This window comes from Drosophila virilis, chromosome 5 (assembly GCF_030788295.1).
Source record: "Drosophila virilis strain 15010-1051.87 chromosome 5, Dvir_AGI_RSII-ME, whole genome shotgun sequence".
Taxonomy (NCBI): domain Eukaryota; kingdom Metazoa; phylum Arthropoda; class Insecta; order Diptera; family Drosophilidae; genus Drosophila; species Drosophila virilis.
This window is the reverse complement of record NC_091547.1, coordinates 6,953,785-6,975,613: the sequence shown is the minus strand read 5'-3', so window position 1 is coordinate 6,975,613 and position 21,829 is coordinate 6,953,785. Positions and strand designations below refer to the sequence as shown.

Below are 21,829 nucleotides of genomic sequence, written 5' to 3'. Positions count from 1 at the left end.
GCATTGACTATATACACAACATACATACATAAAAACAAACAAACAAACAAACAAACATATATACAAAACGAACAACTACATTTAATAGATAATGTTGTCTTTTATAGGGAATTGTTATAACGATTCAGTTAAATGAAAAAAAAAAAATAATGTATTTATTGCAACAACCTTTATTTTAATTCAGCAATTCCGTTTCAACAAATACTATTTAGTTGCGAGCGAGATCTTTTGCGTAGTCTTTGTTTGATCTTATTTTCCAACATAAATCAAGCGTAAGACAACAGCAATTGTTTCGAAGATTTATGGTAACTTAGTATTTTATTATACGTAAACTAAATAAATGAAAAGCAGAAGGACAGCGTTTGCCTTAACATAACACTACGCGAATTGTTTCATTTACGAATATATTCAATTATATACTATAACAAAATCATAATTAATAACAGTTTCACAGTCAATTCATTTGTGACTTTCTGACCTATTCAAATGACAATTTATAAAAAGATACAATCGCTAAGGCTTGTAGCAGCGGCGCACCCAACCCGACTCGATGAGTGCCACGTTGATGTTCTTTGTGTGCGCCGCGGCATCCGGATCAACCAGTATCAATGTGATTGTATCATCCTATAAAATACAAGGTATATATGAGTAAGACAGTGCATTCTAATATTTAAGGTTTAGCCTACAGCATCGTTGATTTTTTCAATTTTAGCATAGAGTCTGCGATAGGACACAATATCGAAGAAGTAGTTGCTGGCCTCCACCGAAAAGCTTGGGCCCTGCCTGGGTGTCACGCAGGCCAGTCTGCCGGGCCAGTATTGCGGCGGCAGGTGGGCAAATTCCTTGCACAAATACTTAAGATCACTGTGGCAGATCCACAATCTTTCGCCCGTATCAACCAGTTCCACCTTTAAAACGAGGTAAATAACTATTAATGCTCATTTATAAGACCGAATTTAAGTACTCGCCTCAATGTTCTTTCTATTACCCGTCTTAATATTCAAAACTTCGACGCGCTGCCAAAGTGTGCCCCTAAAGTGCAGAGCACCTAAATGGCCTATCATTATTAGGTATAATGGTATGGTGTACTTTAACTCATGTACATTGGAGTAGAATCGCCTGCAAGTAAGTGATATAATGTAGATCGAACTATGCTCAATTATGTATTATAGGAAAACTTACTGCATGTTCTCCGACATGTTTTTGTATGCTTCGTATTCCTCGTCGTGCAGCCAAAAATTAAAGTTGTGCGGACTTGCCACCTAAGCATAGAAATTAGAAACTCAACATTGAGTTAGAATAATTTATAGTATTAGCTACCGTTACAAGCTGCACTTCGATGCGATCATCCAATTTGAATTTCTTGTGAACATCTCGTTTGGGCAAGCGATGATCAAAGCGAACTGCTTCCTTGGGATACTCCACACTCATGACACGCTCGTCCTGCATCAAATGTTGCTTTAAAAATGTTTTTCAAGGTACAACAAATTATTACCACAGCAAAAACAGGAATGGCATCCGATTCACTACCATCATCCGAGGAGATGTATTCAATATATGGCTCTTCCCAACTTGGCCGAGTGTTGGCTGTCACACTTGGCTCGACCTTCACCAGATTGACGCAAGATGCATCATTCGTGTATTTGTAGTTCAATACTCGTTCATCCTAAAATTGATATATATCATTTAATTGACAAATATTTAATGATTGCCGAATCTTTACGTGCCACAGCATACGCTGGAATGGCATCCTCATCGCAGCCCTCATCAGTTGATAGATATTCCTTGTGGCGTTCCTTTGGCTTTTCGGCCACAGCTTGTTTGTCCAACACAGGAGCTTTATTGGAGTTGACTTCTATTTCGCCCTGCTCAACATATATTTCCAAATGGTTCTCTTCACTCGAAGAGTCCTCATCAACGTGGGCAATAGTTACATTTTGAAAAGAATTAATCATACGGTTTGTCTCTCTTGCCAAATTCCTTTGGGCGCCAGCAGATGCTCGACCCTGAGCTTGGGATTCGACGTGTTTATAAGAGGAATTGGAACGTGCCGAGGACCGAGATTGACGATTACTACTATGATTACCATAGTTGTTGCTGCTCTGATTGTTGTTAATTCGTTTGTTGTTCGAATGTTGCGGCTCATTCACAAACACCAGATCGGATCTTTGCGAGGGATAGCCATAATTTGGTTTTACAGGTTTTCGGCTCCTTGACCTGTTGCTTGGTCTCCTTTGGCACTGCACCAGGTTTTGGATGTGCGCGGTCTTGGCGTGCCGCCTGGCAAATACCTGCGCCATCGGTCCGTATCCTGCTAACTAATAAAAAGGGACATAACTAAACAAATGCATTTATCGACTGTAAATTCAAAACCTACCACAACAGTGTCTGGTATGGAGTGTAAAAAGCTCTCAATGTCTTTGAAGCCGAGCCTTTTGAATGGCACGGCAGTTCCCTCTTCGTTGGCATAGTCCCGCTTCAGCCTTTCCACTGTTACACGCTCCGGCGTCGACACAATTAACGAGTGTATCACTTTTTTAACGTAACTTAAAAGCCCCTGTTCGTCCATTTTTCAGATTTACTTTACTTGAAATTGCGAAAAATAACATTAGAATATTAGCGCGTGCTTGAACTTGGCTGCGCTGGCACCAGCTCGGTACGCTGATGACAGCATAGGCGATCTGTCAACAAAACGGCACTTGATAATTTCTTTTTAGAATATAAAAATGTTTTATGATGGGATGTAAGTAATTGGGCTTGTTTTGTTGTGAACAACTTCGCAGACAGATACAATTTTTTACCAAGTGGCGGCTCATGTTAATCTTATAAAACCCATCTGTTAATTTTTTTTTTTATTATAATATTATAATAAAAACTAATAAGAAAACAATATTCATAAATATTTAAATGTATCGAATATTCAATTGGTTCATTTTGGACTAGGTGGCAGCGCTGAACTAAAACTAGCTCCATTCACTTAATTGAGGTGGCAACGCTGCTGGTACCGATAACGATTTACTTGAAGTTGGCTGTGGTTCGGTAACCGAACTAGCTCTTTCTTTTTACTTCCTTTTGGTTCCGAACAAGCAGCAAAATGTCGAAGAGAGGTATTTTACAACAAATTAAATCCGAATAAATAGTGAAAAATACAACCAATCAATGCAAAATAACAATGCGACTATGAAATGCCCAAACAGATATATGTGTTTAACTAATTATTTGTGTTTTTCGTCAATTAGGACGTGGTGGTACCGCGGGAGGCAAATTCCGCATCTCGCTAGGTTTGCCCGTAGGCGCTGTTATGAACTGCGCTGACAACACAGGTAAAACACAAACATAAATGAGTTTTAATTTGTGAAATGCTATATATGCATTTGTTTTTCAGGTGCCAAGAACCTGTATGTAATTGCTGTGCATGGTATTCGCGGTCGCCTGAACCGTCTGCCTGCTGCTGGCGTCGGTGACATGTTTGTGGCCACCGTCAAGAAGGGCAAGCCCGAGTTGAGAAAGAAGGTGAGTGTCTGCAGCGCAAAAAAATTAAGTGAAAAGTGCGAAACATGCTTCATATCGCTTATGTGCAAAATAAACAAATCCATGTGGAAATGGGGCAATGCACGCTCCTGCGCAGTGTTGCCAACTGCCGCTGCAAAAAGCTAAATCCAATAGCAAAATAGCTGAATGAGCAATAAAGACGATGCAAGAGAAGCCGGAAAACAGCTAAATTCAATTCAATTCAAAATGTAAGCCATTTTCGGCTAACAATTTCTGCACTTAGCCAAATTTAGTTAATTGGCAACTCTGCTCATGTGTTTTGTGCAAAAAGCGTGCAAAGTATGCGAACATTTTAGCTTGACTGTTGTTTTTATGTGTTTTGTTAATTATTTGTTAACGCGTGTTTATTTTTAGGTTATGCCCGCCGTGGTCATTCGGCAGCGTAAGCCGTTCAGAAGGAGGGACGGTGTTTTTATATACTTTGAAGATAATGCGGGGGTCATTGTGAACAACAAAGGCGAAATGAAGGGCTCGGCCATAACCGGGCCCGTTGCCAAGGAATGCGCTGATCTGTGGCCCCGTATCGCATCGAATGCAAGCTCTATAGCATAAGCAACAGTTCCCCAATTCAACAAGAAATAAACCCAATAACGGAACACCAGATGTTATTAAATTAGAACTGACTCTAAAATAGTTTTATTTTATTGCCTCGGACACGGATGAGTTTCGTTCAGCCTTATGCCTTAGGCGCCTCCGTTCGCAGCGTGGGCTTTGGCCGCGTCACCTCCATCGATATCTTGCCGTTGGCGCCCTTGAACAGTGCATAGCACACCTCGAAGGTGAGCCCCTCCAGCGCATCACCGTTTAATTTGGTTATGATGTCGCCGCGCTGCAGCTTGCCATCGATTTCCGGATATTGTCCTTGCAGCTGCAAAAGCGTTGAGGCTGTCAACAATTGGAACAAACCATTTTCAGATGAAACTACTCACAATTTCGGAGATGGTGCAGCCGCGTTCATTGGGCACCAGCGAAAGACCCAATTCCTTGCCGCTCTTTTTCATAAATTCCACAGTGAACTTCTCCAACTCGGGCGGATCGGCCCGGAAAACCGTAAAGTTGACGTTCTTCTCATAGGTCATGTGAAACAGTTGATGCACCTTCAACGTGGTCATGCTCTCGCAATGCACCGCCCTGCCGTTGATATCGCAAATGTGATCAAAGATCTTCAGGCGGTTGTCCGCGGCCAAGGCGCCCTCCGGATAAATGTGTGTTATGACACAACCAGTCTGTAAAGGAAGTTAGTGTATAGTAATGAAATCTGGAGTGGAGTGGAGTGTGCACACATACCTTCACGTTGTTGTTCTTGCCGCCAGTCACTATAACGCCCAACGGTTTCTTTTCGACCTTCACCTCGATGAGTATCTTTTTGTTTGGCTTTATTTCGGCTATAGAGGGTTCCTGTGGCTTTTCCTCCTCCTTTTTGGCCTCTGGGGATTCACCAAGTAAATAATTATTAAATATTGCGATCGGAATATTTACCTTCTTTCTTCTTTTCCTCTGCCTCGCGCTCGGAACGTATGGCCTCCTCGCTCTTGAGCGTGAGCAGTATCATGGTCACCACGCCCTCGGCGCGTTTCAGCAGTCCGGTCGCCTATGGGAATGTATATAAGTCTTAGTATTTAATTACCATTAGTCAGACTTACTTCATCGTAGTTCGACTCCAGTGTCACATCCTGGTTAATGGCCAGCACCATGTCGCCAACTTTGACGCCCGCCTGAAAGGATTTGCAAGTGAATTATGTGGACAGAGGACGGGGTGCAGGGTCACTTACCGCCTCTGCATTGGAGCCCTCGCGCAAATCGGAGACGAAGATGCCATTGCCCACCTCGACATGCTTGCCGTAGATGACCATGATGCCCAGGAAGCCCTCCTTGCGCACTTGCACCGTGCGCGCCTTGGGGAACTGGTCAAAGATGAACTTCGTCTGCAAATGAAATAGAAGTTATTGAGCAAAAGAATGCAAAGGATGACTTGGTTTTAGCTAGCCTCATCGGTGGATGCTGGGAACTTCTTGATGGGCTTGACGCACATGCCCTCGTCGTTTGGCTTCCGGCGTGATGTGATCATCACGAGCTTCTCCCCGTCGACGTTCTTGAACACGGCGGAGGCGTTCAAGTGGCAGCGATTCTTGAGCACATTGCCATTGACCTCGACGATCTCGTCGCCCGGCTTCACATCCACGCTGGCCAGCAGCCCATTCGGATCGACGCCAGCCACAAAGCAGGCCATTTTCTGTCTATCCTTGTGGCCGGCCAGAGCGATGCCCAGCGGTACATTGCCCTGCCGCTGGATCTCGATGCGGCGCAGATCCTTCATCATGTTATAGCGCTTGTTGATCTTGGCCATGGTGTAGCCAAACTCATCCTCCTGCTCCTTGTCGCGATCCTTTTCCTGCTTGTTTAGCTTGCAGTTGCCCGCCGATGCGCGATCAATCTGGGAAGAGGGAATCGATTGTTATAAAAGATGTTTATATATATACCATATGTAGCTCCACTAACCTCGTAGCCCGCTTCGGTGCGAATGCGTCCGGTCATGTCGCGCGTATCCTCATCATCGTCGTCGTTGTTGGTCGGCACGTGCTTGACCCGTGTGGAGGCCGAAAAGGCTGGATTGCGTCTAGGATCGTTCCGTACGGTCGGCTGCCTGACCGTGCCCATAGTATTGCTGGAACTTTGATCTGTGAGAAACGTGTGAGTCAAGCCGCATATATATTAGATGACCAGATTCTACCTTGATTGAATTTATTTTTGGCCTGCATGTAGCCATTGCGTGGATCATTTTTGTTTTGCTCATCGCTCTTGTCAAATGTCTGGATTTCCAGCTCGATCTTAAAATCGGCATCCTTGATCAGATCAATGACCGCCTGTTCGGTTGCGTGCCGCACATCCTTGCCGTTCAGCGAAAGGATGCGATCACCAACCTGCGAATGCAGCGCTGTTATCCAATTTATTTTAAACCCTCAGCTACAGACCTTTAGTTTACCACAGAGATGAGCGGGACTATCGGGCACAATACCCTTTATAAATATGCCAGTCGTTTTCGTGTTCGGCGAATCCTTCACCTCGCCGCGTACAATACAAATGCCAAATGATTTCTTGCCCGTTTTATCCAAAGTCACCATGTGCATGTGGTCTGCAAAACACAAGGATGTTGGAGAGACAGAGAGAGAAAGAGAGAAGGATAGACGAAAACATTAAAAGCGAAGTATCATATCTTTCAAAAACCTTTCCCCCAGCACATTAATAAAATATTTTTCCTAAATCGCCCTACTATGCGATTGTCATGAGTAATTAATCTTTGTTTTCATATCTGTAAAATGTATGTACATATGCATATATATGTGTGAAAATCTCTTATGCCAACGCTGCAAACTAGCATAAAAAAAATATTTTTAAAATATTGCTCTTCTACGCGATTCTCATGAATTCATGTAGGCCTTGCAGTTCCCTATGCTTGGATTGTAAGTGGTGTGTGAAGTGAACATTGGTCTTGCCAAACTTATCATTATTTTTGTGTTTGCGTGTGTCAATAACAATACAGCTATGCACGTATGTATGCATGTATATATGTATGTATGTATATATGTATGCATGTATACATATGTATGCTCGTATGTATGAATTGGGTATGCGTATGTTCCCGCATACTTGCTGTCCGCTGGGCTGTAAGCCTGAAGCAACGTATTTTTGAACAGTGCTCTACTACGCGATTCTCATAAATTCAAGTAGGCCTCGCAGTTCTTCATGCTTTGCTAGTAAGTAAAGTGTTACATTAACATTTGGTGTTAAATTATATTTGTGCTCTAACTCTCACTCGCTGTTTCCCTCGCGCTCTCTCTCTTCCGCTCTAGCCCCCGTTCTCCCCCACTCTCTGTCCATCTTCTCTTCCTCTTTTTCTCTTTACTCGCTCTCTTTTTCTACTCTCTCTCTCTATCTCTCTTATTTATACTAAATATATTCTCCATTTCTTTTGCATTTTTAGCGATATACATTCTGACGCTCTCCTATTGTGTGCCTGTACATTTTTTGGGTAAGTACATAATTACATATTCACATACAAATGAGAAAATAATTCAGACCAGAGCAAGGATTACAGCCTGGTAATATATTTAATATGGCTAATTCAAATATACTGTTAACAATATACATATATTTTTAAATACTCTTAGGCTTGGCATGCTCTGGCTTTAAGTAAATTTAAAGCTGTGCATAATATTCAGTCGCAGGCAAATCTTAAAATCAATTCTATATTAGAAAAACGTTTCAACACAAAGTAGAGTCAGGTTCATATTATATCCATAGTATTTCAGCATAAAAAATTCTGATAGATCCCATGAACTGTTAAGCACATTGTCTCATGTCTTATATAATTAGGCAAGTATGCACATAACTAACACGCCAAAGGCATATCCGGAGCTCTTATATAAATTTGTAATTGGATTGAATTGTTATGTCGTGGAGTACTAACCAGCTCCGCCACCGGCACCGGCATTCCCTTGGTATTGAACCATGATTAATTAAGTTATATATAATTATTTTAAAGATGCAGCTACGTCAAGCGCTCAACATGAAATTTGTAATTCTTGGTTTTTTATATTTCTCTTTAATTTTTAGCTGTGAGCTTTTTGCAGCGAGCCCATTGAAAATCGCGCCTAAACTGATTTTACAATTAGCTGTCTGGCATTCTTGCTAACTGACTTAGTGGCTATTCTATTTTGAGTCTGATTTTCGTATCGATTACACTGCGCAACAAGAGCTGTGACCGTGAAGCAAAATGGCATTCTGTAAAAGGCAAATAAAATGTTTGTTAAATAAGTTAAGAGCATGCAAAAAAAAAGAAGCATTTCGCTATGCAATTTCCTTTTAGTCGTAGAATTAGTTTTCCTGTAGCACAGTGTTATTGATTTATCATCGCATTTCACATTGGCTTCAATTGCATTGAGTAACTTTCGCTGCTTGTTGCGGTAAATTGGCATCTATGACGCAGTCACACACACAGACACACACACACACACACATCTACATTTCACTCATAACATTCAGTCCAAATAAAGACAAGACTGCGTTTAGTTGCCGGCATCTTGATTGGCATTTATTACAATATTAATTTGTTAGTGCGATTTAGTCAATGGAAAAGTCAGCACTCCGTAAATGGAAGCCCATCAAGTGCTGTCCATATGCCAAATGCCCATCGATTTTAGCTGGTTCTATTGTACAAAATACACAAGCGCATAAGCACGAACATGTTTGAAAAGAATATAATTACATACTTGGAAGCGTATGGTAAGGAGATTGAAAAGCTAATGGGATCGTTATATATCCTGTCGTAACTCCACATAAATGAATTTAATTTGTACTCAGAACTTAAATGCATAATCAAGATTTGCATTTTAATGCGAAGAGCCCGGCCCGACCAGACCAGAGCAGAACAGAGCACGGAGAGGTGAGGTGGACTACACTGGGCTACAAAGCTACGCAAACATTTCCATTAAATGCTTCAAGGGATATGAATATTGTGTGGTGCAATGCAAAGCGTATTCTGAGCGAGAGTCAACAGAGACGCGCGCGCATAAAGCGGGGGAATTACTTATACATATGTACGCTGGATAACATTATATGTAAATGGTGGGAAGGGGTCAGCCAGGGACGACGACGAAACGTTGTTGAAAATTAATTTCATAATAAAAAAGCGTAAGGAAACCCATTTGATAAAACAATTTCCTTTTTGCCTCCCAACAGTCATGTTTTGTTAGTAAAGTAAATTCAAAAGAGAACACAGCACCCGGGACCAGAGCAGAACGCAAAAACCAGAAGGCAAAAAAAAAAATAATAAAATAATACAAAATGAACAAAAAAATGAAAAACCAGTTGAAAAGCAAAAATATGGCAATGAGCTTAACTTTCAGCGCTGCACGCATCCGCAACGGCAAATGGCGGCCGCAGCTTCTGTTTCGGCTCTCTCTCTCTCTTTCTCGCTCTCGCTCTCTTTCTATTGCCAGAGCAGCGCTGCTGACGTCGCTGTTGCGTTGTCGCTGCTGCTGCTGCTGTCACGTAGCATAGCCTGGACGCTGATTGGCTATTGGCTCCTTGCTGGCACGCCTTTCGCAATGGCCGCTGTCAACAATGTGTGAGCCTGTGTGTGTGTGTGTGTGTATATGAGAGCGCTTTGTTCTTTATCGCTGTTGCTGTCTCTCACTTTGAGCAGCATCCTTCTGTAAGCGCTGCGCCGCAGTCGGCGCATGGTTGTTGCGACGATTTAGTTAACTGAAGTGATTTTCTACTGTTTGCTGTCGCACACACACACACACACACACACACACACACACACACACCTATAGAGACAACAGCAACGCGCTATGCTCTTATGTAAGTAGCTACACGTGTACATATACACATGCATGTATATATATTTGTGTGTGTGTGTGGATTCGTTGTTGACTTGTTCTCGTGTTGTACTTACATGCAGTTATATCAAATTGCTAATAATCGTTTAGCAGCCACTTCTGAGTGCGTCCTGGAAATGAATAAAAATTACAGTTTTTGCGCAAAAACACTTCAGCTGGCAGAAACTCGTTATAAATTTTGTTTATTGGCACAGCCCCAACTGCTCTTAATGGCTTTATTAACCTGATTAATGCCTTGGCTTGAATTTATCTTTTAATTTCTTAGAAAATAACTTTCACAACAATTTTTTGTTTGTTTGACAAGTAAAAAAGTTTCTTCTTGGATTCCCACTAAATACATTTAAATATTCTCAGCTAGGAATGATAAGTAAATCACGGAGCTGAGGTCTCTGACTGTGAAAACTTTCTACATTTTAATTGTCTATAATCGTTGAGAAATAATCATTTCCTAAAGTTTTGTATCAATGTTACCAATTTATTAAAGTATCAGTTATTATGATATTATATTTTATACATGAGTCAAAATAATGAGTCCAAAATAATTATTTGCGACAAAAACTGATTACTAATTATTGCGTATCTCCTTAGACTTTTTATAACAATAACAACAAGGTGAAAGCGTTTTAATTATTGTTTAAATTAGAGGCCGTACTAGCTAGTACTAGTAAATAGTTAGGCTATAAAGAATATAACTTTTACTTTAGAGATTAATTTAAAAAACGCGTCACTTAAATATGTGTACATAATACGTCCCATCGAGTAAAATTCGCTAGATTATATAGAAATAATTAAAAATATATTTTTATAAATTTATTAATAATATCCGCATGAAAAATACAAATTTGTATACAAATACAAATACAAACGCGTCACTTGAATATGTGTACATAATACGTCCCATCGCTTAAAATTCGCTTGATAATATAGAAATAATTAAAAATATATTTTTATAAATTTATTAATAATATCCGCATGAAAAATACAAACACCTTAAGCACACACTCAGGCGAAAAGCCTGAAAGTATTCCATTTGAATGGAAGAATCGTACGCAACAGGCGCCCCTCAAGAGCAATAAAAGGCACTAAAACAAAACAAAGCGAACAGGACATGGAACAGGAGCAGGACAGGCTAAGAGCCAACTGAATATTCTCACGACAGTCGAGGACATCGACAAACAATTACGCGTACATGTGTAGTATAAGTATAAGCAGCCAACGGGGATGGGATGTGGCATGCCCCGTGGTACGGATTATGGATATTTGTGTTTACTACGGCCGTAATGGGCTCATAACTTTTAAATGTGCACGTGATAGAGCAAATAATGGTGCCCACATAAATGACATCGATGCTGTCCCTGCTCCATGTCAGCCGTAAGTGCGCGCTTCTATCTAGTATCTGTGCCTGGGATATCCAAATGTATCTGCAGCTTCTTTCTGTATCTGTGTGCAATTGTTTGTAATCACAACGGCACACAATTGAATTCTTTTTGGTCAATTTTACGCCGGAACGGGATTGTTGTCAACATTAAAACTCAATTTAAATGACAACGCATAAACAAATAATTGTCCTTTTGCACACGGTAGAGGGACACGCTGCCGCAGCTACTGTAGCCACTGCCCTAAGCCCTTGGCTCGAGTGCGCCTCAAAGTTCACTCGCACGGTAGTAAGTTATTCAAATATTGAGTTTTTAACTCGCTGACAGCCACCACCACCACAGCAGCAGCAGCAGCAGCAGCACAAGGACAAGGCAGGCGGACAGGGAGCAGCAGCAGGAGGAGGATCATCTGCCACCCTACGTCCAGGACTGGCAGCATGTGCGCAGGGTCGCAGATGCAGATATGTTCCTCAACCTGGCCTGGGCTTATATCAAGTGCGTTTCTGCTGCCGAAAAGCAAATTTCATTTGGATCTGTCGACATCAGTCGCCGCCCCTTGTTTGAGTTTCTACTCCTAAATATATTTGATTTGTTTACCATGCCCTGTAGCTCTGAAATCTTAAGCCGCATGTAAATGCGTTAAATTAAATTTCAAACGCTTGTACTTTTCACAGGACAGACAATTGAATGAGCCCGAACTCCCTGCAGCTCGGATTGATTCTATTTACTGTGCCCAAGGATGACGATAAATACCTAATGCGATTATCGCAGTGAAGCTTTTCATAGATTCCAGCTGCATTTAATATATATTAGAGCGGCACTCGAATAACTATGAGTAGATTTTGTATTGAATCTGTTTTTGGGGTTTGCCCCTCCAGTTCGCATCCGGCTCGTTCTATTTATATTGCGCTCCATTTTGTTGATTTTTGGACACGGATAGTCCCGCACGTGTTCACACTTCGAGTCTCGCGGTTGGCGGCACGTGCAAATCTTTTGTAATTTTGTCATCAATGCAATCGCAAATATTTGTTGTATGGCTTTTATTTGCAGCACAAATTGGTAATATCAGCAACATTATCATCAGCATCAATGGCATCGGTTATGTCCTGCATCCTGCGCATATTTTCTTTTCATTTGTCGTCATGTCGCCCATGCAAAGCAAAAAACTGCCCTCTGTCGCCGTCTTCTTCGCGCTGCGCGTACTTTGATCTAACAAATTGATTTACACTAACGATTATTTAATGAAATTCCACACATCCCAGGCCCCGTCTGCTGTCCACGTTTGGCCCGTTGTCCTGGCAGGAAGTGTGAATTACCTAACACCCGTTAAAGGACACACGCCCGCCACGTGCCCGGCAAGAAGTTATTAGGTGTCTCTCTCTCTACAGGGAACCAGGAAACCCTTGCTAATATGTTTGCATTCAATTTAAACACTTTACGGCGCGGTTGCACTTTGAGTGCTCGAACGGAAAGATTTCATTGTTGCGGATAGCTCGAGTGCTTTTTATTAAAAAACTTACAAATCTAATAAGAGTTTCGCCCAAACTGCAAACAGATTCATCTCCTTATTTAACGAATACTTTTAGAATGATTATAGCCTTAAGTTGGGCTAAAAACCAGGAAATAAATATTGCCTGTTTTTCGGTTGACAGCTCGCACCAATTGCTGGCCTTTGGGTTAGCTTCGGCAACCTATTTTTATAATTTGTAAAGTTTTAGTAAATCAATCCATTTTTCTAATTTACATCTAAACGCGCCCGTTCTACTGAGAATATGTCAAGTTGTGCATATTGTCGCATAGAAATAATGCGCTATATTAGATCTCTGCCCAATATTGGCATTTGTCAAATATGGTTAGACAAATTCAGTCGCACTTTTTCTTTCTTTTCTTAACTTTAAAGTTATTTTTTAAATTAACATTTGCTGCGGCTCAGTTTGAGCAAGCCAGATTGGCTTTAGTGTCTATTCATAGATAAAATCTTCAATAGAACAATCTTCAAGTCAAATCTCTTAATATTTATGTTCTCTTAGATAGCCTTTGTTCTTAATATTCTAAATATATTTTAAGGTATATTTAATTGTTGTATAAGTGAATGAGAAGCTTCTTCCGCATTTTAACGAATGCCATTTTTCTATTCTGAATAAATTTGGGCAAACGATTTGTTAAGGCCAACTTGTTAGCTGTAAAAGGTACATATTTTAATCATATTCTCTATTTTAAAAATAACATCTTATCATAGTTAAGCGCGAATGAAAACTTCTTAGAATTTGCCTCCATTGATATATGGGGCTGAGGGAACTTTATTCCTCAAACGAAATCTTGGATAAAGCTCGGACTGGTGTTCCCGTCAAGTGAAACTCTCATCTCATGTGCTTGCCCCATCATACAGATTGGTGTAAAGGTGTCCTAACGATTCTTTTCCCGCATCTCCGCTATCTCCCGGACATCTGGGAAACGACAAGGGGTTACTCCAATCACGAACCTCTCGTGGGTCATCCATCTCCGGACTAGATATCCCATCATCTAGACTAGATCAAAGGCACGTCAGGTAAATGGTACTGCATCCCTTAAACAGTTAGGCCCGGCCACTTTTATTCAATTGGGGAGAACTTATTAATTTTTGTAGTTAATTACAGTAAGGGTTACCTGTCTCGGGGTTAATAAATAAATGTTTTGCTGTTTGACTTTAGCTGTTTAGCCTTTTATCAGTCAAAACAAATAAATGATTATCCCGGCTTGTGCGTGCCCTGGCCGAATGGCGAAAAGATCAGTGCACAACTATTAACAACTGTCCAAATAATCACGCCCCACAAATTAAGCCAGGACGAAATAAACCGAGGCAAAGCACATAAAACCGTATGAGTTTATGCCCGGTTTCATGGCATACGGACAAGTGACAATCATCCTACTTAATTGAATTCTTTCAGTGCATAATAAATCAACTTAATGCGATCCAAGTGTGCCTGCGAGCATGCAAAGCAATCCAAAACTCAAGTCGCAGCATATCCGCGCCCGCAGACGCGCAAATCCTTTGGCTTATTTGGCGGTTCGCAGCGAGTGGAGAGGCGAGAGAGAGGGGGTGGGGTGAGAGAGCAAGAGGGCGGGTGTGGGTAGTCAGGGCGAGGCATGTGCGGTTTAGGCGGCGGCGGCAAATAAACAACAATAAAACAGTGCAATCCAAACCCATTCAAGATACATACATAGTGCTGTCCGTTTGGCTTTTTTAAAGCTGAATTTAGCTGTTTTCAGAGGGGAAGCATTTAAAATAAGCAGCCTTTTTCCCTTTTCAATATAAGTTTCAATTGGATTAGTGTTTATTTTTTCATATTTTAGTTAACCTTTTGACCTTAAAAGGCGACTAAAATGATATTGCAATTCTAATCTTAAGATTAAATATTTATAGTTATAATATTTTGTGCAATAATGGAAGCTGTAGACCAGCTAGCCAGCTTCTGCTCTGCAAGCTAAATCAAATATTTTTAGCTGTTTTTTAACACTGGTTTCAGCTACTTTCTGCGCTAACAACAGTTGGGCAGCACTGTGCGGCACATACACAGGCATAGAGGCCACTCCAATCAGCCCATGCCCATGGATGGGCATGGTTGTAATTTCCACACTTGTGCTGACACATTCAAAGGGCTTTGGGTTTTATTTATGAATTGAGAAATTGACATCCTGCCGGGGTGGGTTAGGGCTGTGCTGGGCTCTGCCCGAGCCCGAGCTCACGGCTCGATTTTTATTGCCGCCAAACAAGAGGCTTAAGCGCACCAGAATCATCAACATCATCATCATCATCATCATCATCATTATCATCATTGTGATCATCATCAAATGAACAAATGAATGAAATGAGACTCAAACAGCATGGCACTTGCTGCCACCCCACCTGCCCCCCTCAAGCCACTCGATAACAGCCTGAAAGCGGATAAATCGAGCGTAAAATATTTCAGCTCGGACTCCTTTGTTATACTTTGCCACTTGTTTTTGCCGTGCAGGCAGGTTGAAGCGATTTGTAGCTGGGCGCTGAGCCTGTAAATGTGTGTGTGTGTGTGTGTGTGTGTGCGTGTGTGTGTGCGCGCTGAGCTGAGCTGAACGATTGCGGTTGAGATTGAGGTCCTGGCTGCAGTTGTGCAATTTGTTCGTGTGCCTGCTGTGATTTTTCGCATTGAGGGGTTGATTCCTGCTGCTGCTTGTCCATCAAATTGAGCGTCACTCAAGTATTCAAGTGTGTGTTGCCGCTTTTTTATGCTGCAGATACTTCAAAGATTTAATAATGACATAAGAAGAGCTGCCATTAAACCTGGCCAACAGCCATTGAAGTGTGCGTGTGTTTGCCTTTGCGATCTTGCTGCCTCAGACAGGTGGCAGGTGGCAGGATATCAATGGCTGGGAAAAGGACGAGGACCGGCGCAAATTAGTGGAGCCCAAAAACGTTGCCATTGTCTCAGTTGAGTTGCCATTGTGTTCGCTTCGTCAAAGCAATTCGAGTGTCAAATCTTTTATTTGCCTTTTGCAGATTTCGCAATAAAAATGTGTGCGCCCAAAAGTCGCATCGCCCAACTCTACGTCCGTATATATATATATATTTGTATCCTTGGCATATCCTTTTGGGCGGCGTGTTTGTTTGCTAGCAATAAATTTGCTGACAAAAGAAGGATTATTGCTGGATCATACCGCAGCCCCCTAAGCAGGATGCGACATCCCTGCTGCCATGGCTGACGGGCTGCCTGGCTGACTGGCTGACTGGTTCCTGTCAGCGTGCATTCTTTGGCGTTATTGTTTGCGCATAAGTTAATTGTTCCCCTCCAAAGCTTAAACGCATCGCTCAACTTGAGCAAACCCCCCGTCCCGACCCGTTCCGTCCCAGTTGCATGCTGTGCTTAAGCGATGATTAACCGTAGATTGACAGGGGCTGCCGCAGAGGATTCGGCATGGATATGGGTCGTTATACTTAGCCAAGCCAATGGCTGGGGTGCCATCAAAAACTCCAAGTGAGCGCAGCTATGGCAACTGTTGGTGTACTTAGAGCAGTTAATGTGCTTAGGCAAGTGGAAATAGACCATAGGATATCTGTAGCCAGGCACCATATTGTTAAACCTATAAATATGTTATAAATATACCCTGTAATCGCTGCAAATGGGCTTGATCTCAGAAGAAGGCTCATTTGAAAGAGTTTGCCCCTTAAAATCTTTGAGATCGAAGAACATACGGCCTGACGGCCTGATTGCAATCGTTTTTCTTCTTGAGAATAAGTATATTTGATTGAGTTAAAGTTGTTACCTTCTGTCTGTTCCCAAATTCAGCATAATAATAATATATTTATCAGATATGTGAAATTAAAAAATATAAATATCGTTTAAAAGATTATGAGAATATTTTTTATTATTTGTTTATTTATTATACAATTTGTATATTCTTCTATAAAATTCAAAATATTAATATATTATTTATAAATAATTATTTTAAAAACAAGGCAAACGCCAAATAAAAGAAACGGGAGAATTCGAAATTCTCATTCTTCTAGCAAAAGACAATACTTATATTAGCTAAAATTCATATCTAGTTAACTTTTTTCACCCTTTCTCCCTCTTATTGTCTCTTTATCGGCCTTCTTTCTCAAACTCTCTCTGCCTCTCCAATACCTTAAACGCCTTTCTATGCGATTTTCATATTCTTTAGTAATGCCTTTGTATAATGAAATAGTAACAGTATAAGCTATCAATATTGTCAATTATTTAATACTACTAAACAAAATTTAGACTATGTCAAAAGAACAGTTAGCTTTGTTGCATTGCAGAAACATTTGCAAACTCGATAGTGCTTATCAAATAAATCCAATTTTTGTGGGCTATTCGTTATTTAAGTCGTCTTAGCTGAACGTATAACCGAAATCTGTCCTTTTCCCATGTTTTATGGCGCCATTTTCAGTTCTGTTTAGTCATCGGAATAGAACTGGAAAATCACATTTGTAATAATTGCCATTAAAGCGGCATCCAAATCAATGGCTTTTGAGAAGCGCTCGTTTATTACTTCTTTGAAATTGAAACTCGGAGTTTGCTTGGATGTCCATCTGAGCTCGTAAAAAGACAAAGGAAATCCGCAATAAATTTACCACAACTGGATTGCACAACGGCAGCGAGTCCTTTCCCAAACCCAATAAAGCTTGCCTTAGACGAACACACATACACACACACACACAAGTCACACACATAGAGACGTATACAAAGGCAGAGCGGGGGGCGTTACCACGCCCATAACGTTGACTAAAAATCAGTGATTTGTAAGTGTAGCCAAGTGATTTTGATTTTTTTTTTTCGGATAGCGAATGGGAAGCGACGGGAAATGGGAATAGGAAAGATGGGTTGAGCAAAAGAAAATAGAATAATGAAAATCATGCAAGGGGAAAGAAACGATATCAATATTGTCCTGTCAAGCGAGGGGATAGGGGGGGCGGGGGCGGATGGAGCTGCCAGCCACCATTATTGTTTAGCTACGATAGTGTCTGTATGTGTGTGTGTGTGTGTGTGTTTGTGTGCCAGCAACTTCCGCAAAACTGAAAACTAATTTGAACAAAGTACAACAAATAAAACTGACTACTGAATGTTTAATTTGAAAAGGGAAGAAAGCGAACGGCAGCAACAGCAACAGCAACAACAACAGCAGCAACAATAATGTCTAACAACTAGAGAACAAAAACAGCGAAAATGAAAAAGAGAAATAATGCACACACACACACACACACACACACACACACATACATATACAAAATACCCCCCAATTGTGTTAAGGATGTTGCGAAAATGGCGCATTGGCTGCGAGCGAGGGACGCGGGTGCGGCGGGGTACTCAAACGAACTGAGCTGAAACGAGAACGAGAACGCCCGACATACGGTTAGAAAAACATTCGCACATAAAAATGCTAACATTTGAACGAGAGCGCATACTAGTACAGCACGCACACGCACACACACACACATAATAAGGCAGCAAGTGTGTGAGTGTGTGTGCGTGCGAGTGCGGCTGACATAATGAAACATTATTAAGAGCCACGACGTCAACGCTGCAAAAGGTATCTAAATTTGAGAAAATGTTGCCCATAGTCAGCATGTAGGCGAGCGCGGGTAGCGCAACGGAGGGGCACGCCATGAGTTTTGGCTTCTGCAGTCGCTGGCGTCGACGTCGCCTGCCAATTTGCGTCCGCGCCCGCGTTACACAATGGTTGGAGAGGAAAACACAAATATCACATTTACAGCAAGCAGCACTCCACCATTTTATGTTATTACGTTGTCGTATGGGTGTGTGTATGTGTGTGTGTGTGTGTGTGTGCGAGAGCGACTGCCTCGGCCCCTGCCTAGCCCCTGGCTCCTGATTGGGGGTGCGTAGATTGGTTTACAATCTCAGTCATCCCCTGCTGAGAGCAGACGCAAAGCCTATCTCCATCTCGCTCTGGCATGAACGGTTCTGCTGACTGCGCTGACGCTGGCGCCGACTGCGCTGCTGATGCTGCTGGCGTTGACGGCAGCAATGTCGACAACGACAACGACAACGACAACGACTACGGCTGCTGCGACAGCGACGACGACGTCGACAGTAGAATCACAGTTATTCGAGATACGAAAACATAGCAGCGCCGACAAAAGCTCATGGAAGCGAGAGCGGCAGCGGTTTTGGATAAATAAATGTTTGAGTTATGTAGAAAAACATTTCGGGCGAGAAGATTTTCGTTTTCGTTGCGATTCAGTTAACATTTGGCAAAAGGATTCCGCCTAAAACAGACAAACCGACGGATGACGCGTCAGACCAAGTCGCAAAGTCGTAACTGTGACAAGTTTCCAACTCGAGTTCAATACAAGCGGAAACGGTAAATGCAACGGTAACGGAATCGGAAGTCGCGTTGCACAGTTAAAATTCGTGTTGAGAAATATCTAAGAAAATCAAGTGAAAAAAAGCGCATTAATCAGTTCCTGAGAAATAGTCAAACAAGTGTTACGTCCTATTTATAAGTTAAGCACTTCATTAGCATAAATAAATACGCTACAAATACAAATACAACTACAAATACAAGGACAGCTCAGTTTGGTGCAGTGTACAAGATAGTTAGAGAATTGTAAGATCTAAACATCAAAGGCATGCACACCAGCACGGATCCCATGCACGCCCTGCACGACTGCGCCTCCCAGTCCCCCCCACCGCACAAGGGCCAGCGCGGCGGCGTCGCAGCCTCGCGAGCCGCCGCCGCCGCTGCGGATGAAATGTCCATGATCTGCGATGACAGCGATTTTGAGTCCACGCCCGCCGGCGGCGGCAGCAGCAGCGGCGATAACAACAACAGCAGCGGCGGCAACGTCAACGGCGGCGCTGGCACCGGCGGCCCCTTGGTGAAGCCGCCGTACTCCTACATTGCCCTGATCACCATGGCCATACTTCAGTCGCCGCACAAGAAACTCACACTCAGTGGAATATGTGATTTCATCATGTCCCGGTAAGTACACTCAGAAAAAAAAAACAGCCTGAATTCTAGCTTAAATTAAGAAACTCGGTTTTGAAAAGCAGCCTCTTTGGAATATCGGAATCAAAAAATATTGAAATATAAATAAATATATAAAATAAATTTTTGTGATTCATCTGTACTCAAAAAAATGTGGATTTTATTGTGTGGATTCATCAGCTAATACGAGATAGTTTTTCACCTATTTTCCGATTGGATCTATTTGACAGTGAATCGATGAAATAAGAGTTAATTTGTTGTGTTCTTGAAATCATTTTTCTGAAATTCTCAAACAATATTTTTCGTAAGGTTCGTTTCTTTCGGCTTATTTATGTGATATGCCGCATTTAATTCTTCCATCACTTGGCTAAAAATCTAATATCTAATAGTTGAATAGACAGGCAGATCTCGATCAGGTATATATTGATCGATATCTTATACAAGCGATCTAAAATATAAAAAATCTTTCACTCTAATATGACAATTACCTTGATTATTGCAGTTTTCCGTACTACAAGGACAAGTTCCCAGCTTGGCAGAACTCCATTCGCCACAATCTCAGTCTGAACGATTGTTTTATCAAAGTGCCGCGCGAGCCGGGCAATCCGGGCAAGGGCAATTTCTGGACACTGGATCCCCTGGCCGAGGACATGTTCGACAATGGCAGCTTCCTGCGCCGACGGAAGCGGTACAAACGTGCGCCAGCCATGCAGCGCTTCTCGTTTCCCGCCGTCTTTGGGACACTGTCGCCGTTCTGGATACGGAAGCCGGTGCCGCTGGTGCCGGTGCACTTCAATGTGCCCAACTTCAATGGGAGTCGCGACTTTGATGTGATGCACACGCCCAGCGATGTGTTCGACACGGCGCTGCGTGTGGATAAAAAATTCAATTTCTTTGCCAATGCGGAGGCTTCATTCTACCAGAACAACAGCGAGAAGTTCGATCGTCTGTCGTTCATCAACCGCCGAACGGAGCCCGTGGACCCACTGCCTCCAGCCAGCAGCGGCAGCGCCGCCGGCGATGCCAGCAGAGCCAACAAGTACAAAAATCCTTATGCGTTCGATGTGTCCGCCGCTGCGGCTGGCCTTGGTGCAGCCGAATATGCCGAGCGAGCCAACTATACGGATCTCAATGTGTACAACGATGAAGTGGATGGGGAGGGGGACGGGGAGGGAGACGATACGTCGTGCGATAAAATTGATGTGGAAAGCGCCAATGAGCACGAACAGGATTCGCATATATCGGACTCCGTGGATTCGGTGTGCACAAATCCCAATCGTTTAGATGTGGCCACAGAGGCCATTACACGCGATCCAGATCCCGAGCCGGAGCGCAATTCGCCCTATGCGATGCTCTTCGATCAGACGGAGGCATCCAACAGTTCGCTCGCGATTACGTCCAGTCCCAAGGTGGCCATGCACAGGAACACACTCACCAGGACGACCTTGCTGCACATGAACAGTGAGCCCGCCAATCTGAGATGCGCCAGACAGACCATGGCCAAGGACTTTCGCATCGAGACGCTCATCGGACACGGGCACAGCGATGGTGCGGCCAGTGATTAGTTAGTTCAGCCGGGACGGAACGGTGCGCCATCTGCTTGTGTATATTAAAGTGATTTCAGTTACGATTACGATCTAAGCATATTTTAACACCTCGTCTGAACGTTGTAAACATTAGCTGTAGTTTGCGGTATACACGGAATGCATCTAGACAAACGACTACTCATGTATTCCTCCCTCCATATGTCCGACAGCATGTACACTAAACAAAAACTTGAGCTACGTTTTAGAAAATCCAAAATTCTCAATTTCAAAACATATTTCTGCTTTAGCAAAGAGATCTGTTTCGATAACTTCGAAACAATTTCAATTTATGGCGATTTTCTAATATTGAGTGTCAAAAGTTTTGTAGTGTAGATGCATATTCGAGATACTTTTATGCCAGCACGAAATTTTAATGCGACCAAAAAAAAAACAAAACGCGAGTCCACTTGAATTGTAAAAAATA

The 21,829-nt window shown here is 42.3% G+C and overlaps 4 protein-coding genes and 1 long non-coding RNA gene across 6 annotated transcripts; 3 read left to right on the top strand and 2 right to left on the bottom strand.

The window, feature by feature from the left end:
- Positions 1 to 440: 440 nt before the first annotated feature.
- tej (tejas) lies at positions 441 to 2,691 on the bottom strand. Its single transcript, XM_002050845.4, has 8 exons — positions 2,378 to 2,691; positions 1,728 to 2,318; positions 1,496 to 1,666; positions 1,321 to 1,443; positions 1,183 to 1,262; positions 969 to 1,119; positions 687 to 908; positions 441 to 624 (listed from the first exon to the last, which is right to left on the bottom strand). Exons 1-8 carry the CDS (start codon positions 2,567 to 2,569, stop codon positions 514 to 516), a joined length of 1,641 nt encoding a protein of 546 aa, XP_002050881.2. The 5' UTR covers positions 2,570 to 2,691; the 3' UTR covers positions 441 to 513.
- Positions 2,692 to 2,968: 277 nt separating this feature from the next.
- On the top strand, positions 2,969 to 4,175 carry RpL23 (ribosomal protein L23). Its single transcript, XM_002050846.4, has 4 exons — positions 2,969 to 3,107; positions 3,240 to 3,323; positions 3,386 to 3,513; positions 3,907 to 4,175. The coding sequence occupies exons 1-4, from the start codon at positions 3,095 to 3,097 to the stop codon at positions 4,102 to 4,104; spliced, it is 423 nt and encodes a 140-aa protein (XP_002050882.1). The 5' UTR covers positions 2,969 to 3,094; the 3' UTR covers positions 4,105 to 4,175.
- inaD (inactivation no afterpotential D) lies at positions 4,051 to 8,196 on the bottom strand. The gene is made up of 11 exons (XM_002050847.4): positions 8,021 to 8,196; positions 6,525 to 6,685; positions 6,284 to 6,473; positions 6,052 to 6,230; positions 5,540 to 5,986; positions 5,325 to 5,477; positions 5,196 to 5,267; positions 5,032 to 5,143; positions 4,840 to 4,979; positions 4,482 to 4,778; positions 4,051 to 4,420 (listed from the first exon to the last, which is right to left on the bottom strand). Exons 1-11 carry the CDS (start codon positions 8,061 to 8,063, stop codon positions 4,229 to 4,231), a joined length of 1,986 nt encoding a protein of 661 aa, XP_002050883.2. The 5' UTR covers positions 8,064 to 8,196; the 3' UTR covers positions 4,051 to 4,228.
- LOC116650934 (uncharacterized) lies at positions 6,970 to 10,720 on the top strand. Of its 2 annotated transcripts, none has more exons than XR_004303939.2 (3): positions 6,970 to 7,307; positions 7,535 to 7,582; positions 8,167 to 8,273. It is a non-coding gene; the product is annotated as an uncharacterized lncRNA (long non-coding RNA). The 2 variants fall into 2 exon arrangements; XR_011417025.1 differs by adding an exon at positions 8,914 to 10,720 and having other exon boundaries at positions 6,985 to 7,582; positions 8,167 to 8,835.
- A 7,063-nt stretch (positions 10,721 to 17,783) lies between these two features.
- fd59A (forkhead domain 59A) lies at positions 17,784 to 21,829 on the top strand. Its single transcript, XM_032436439.2, has 2 exons — positions 17,784 to 19,813; positions 20,322 to 21,829. The coding sequence occupies exons 1-2, from the start codon at positions 19,461 to 19,463 to the stop codon at positions 21,382 to 21,384; spliced, it is 1,416 nt and encodes a 471-aa protein (XP_032292330.1). The 5' UTR covers positions 17,784 to 19,460; the 3' UTR covers positions 21,385 to 21,829.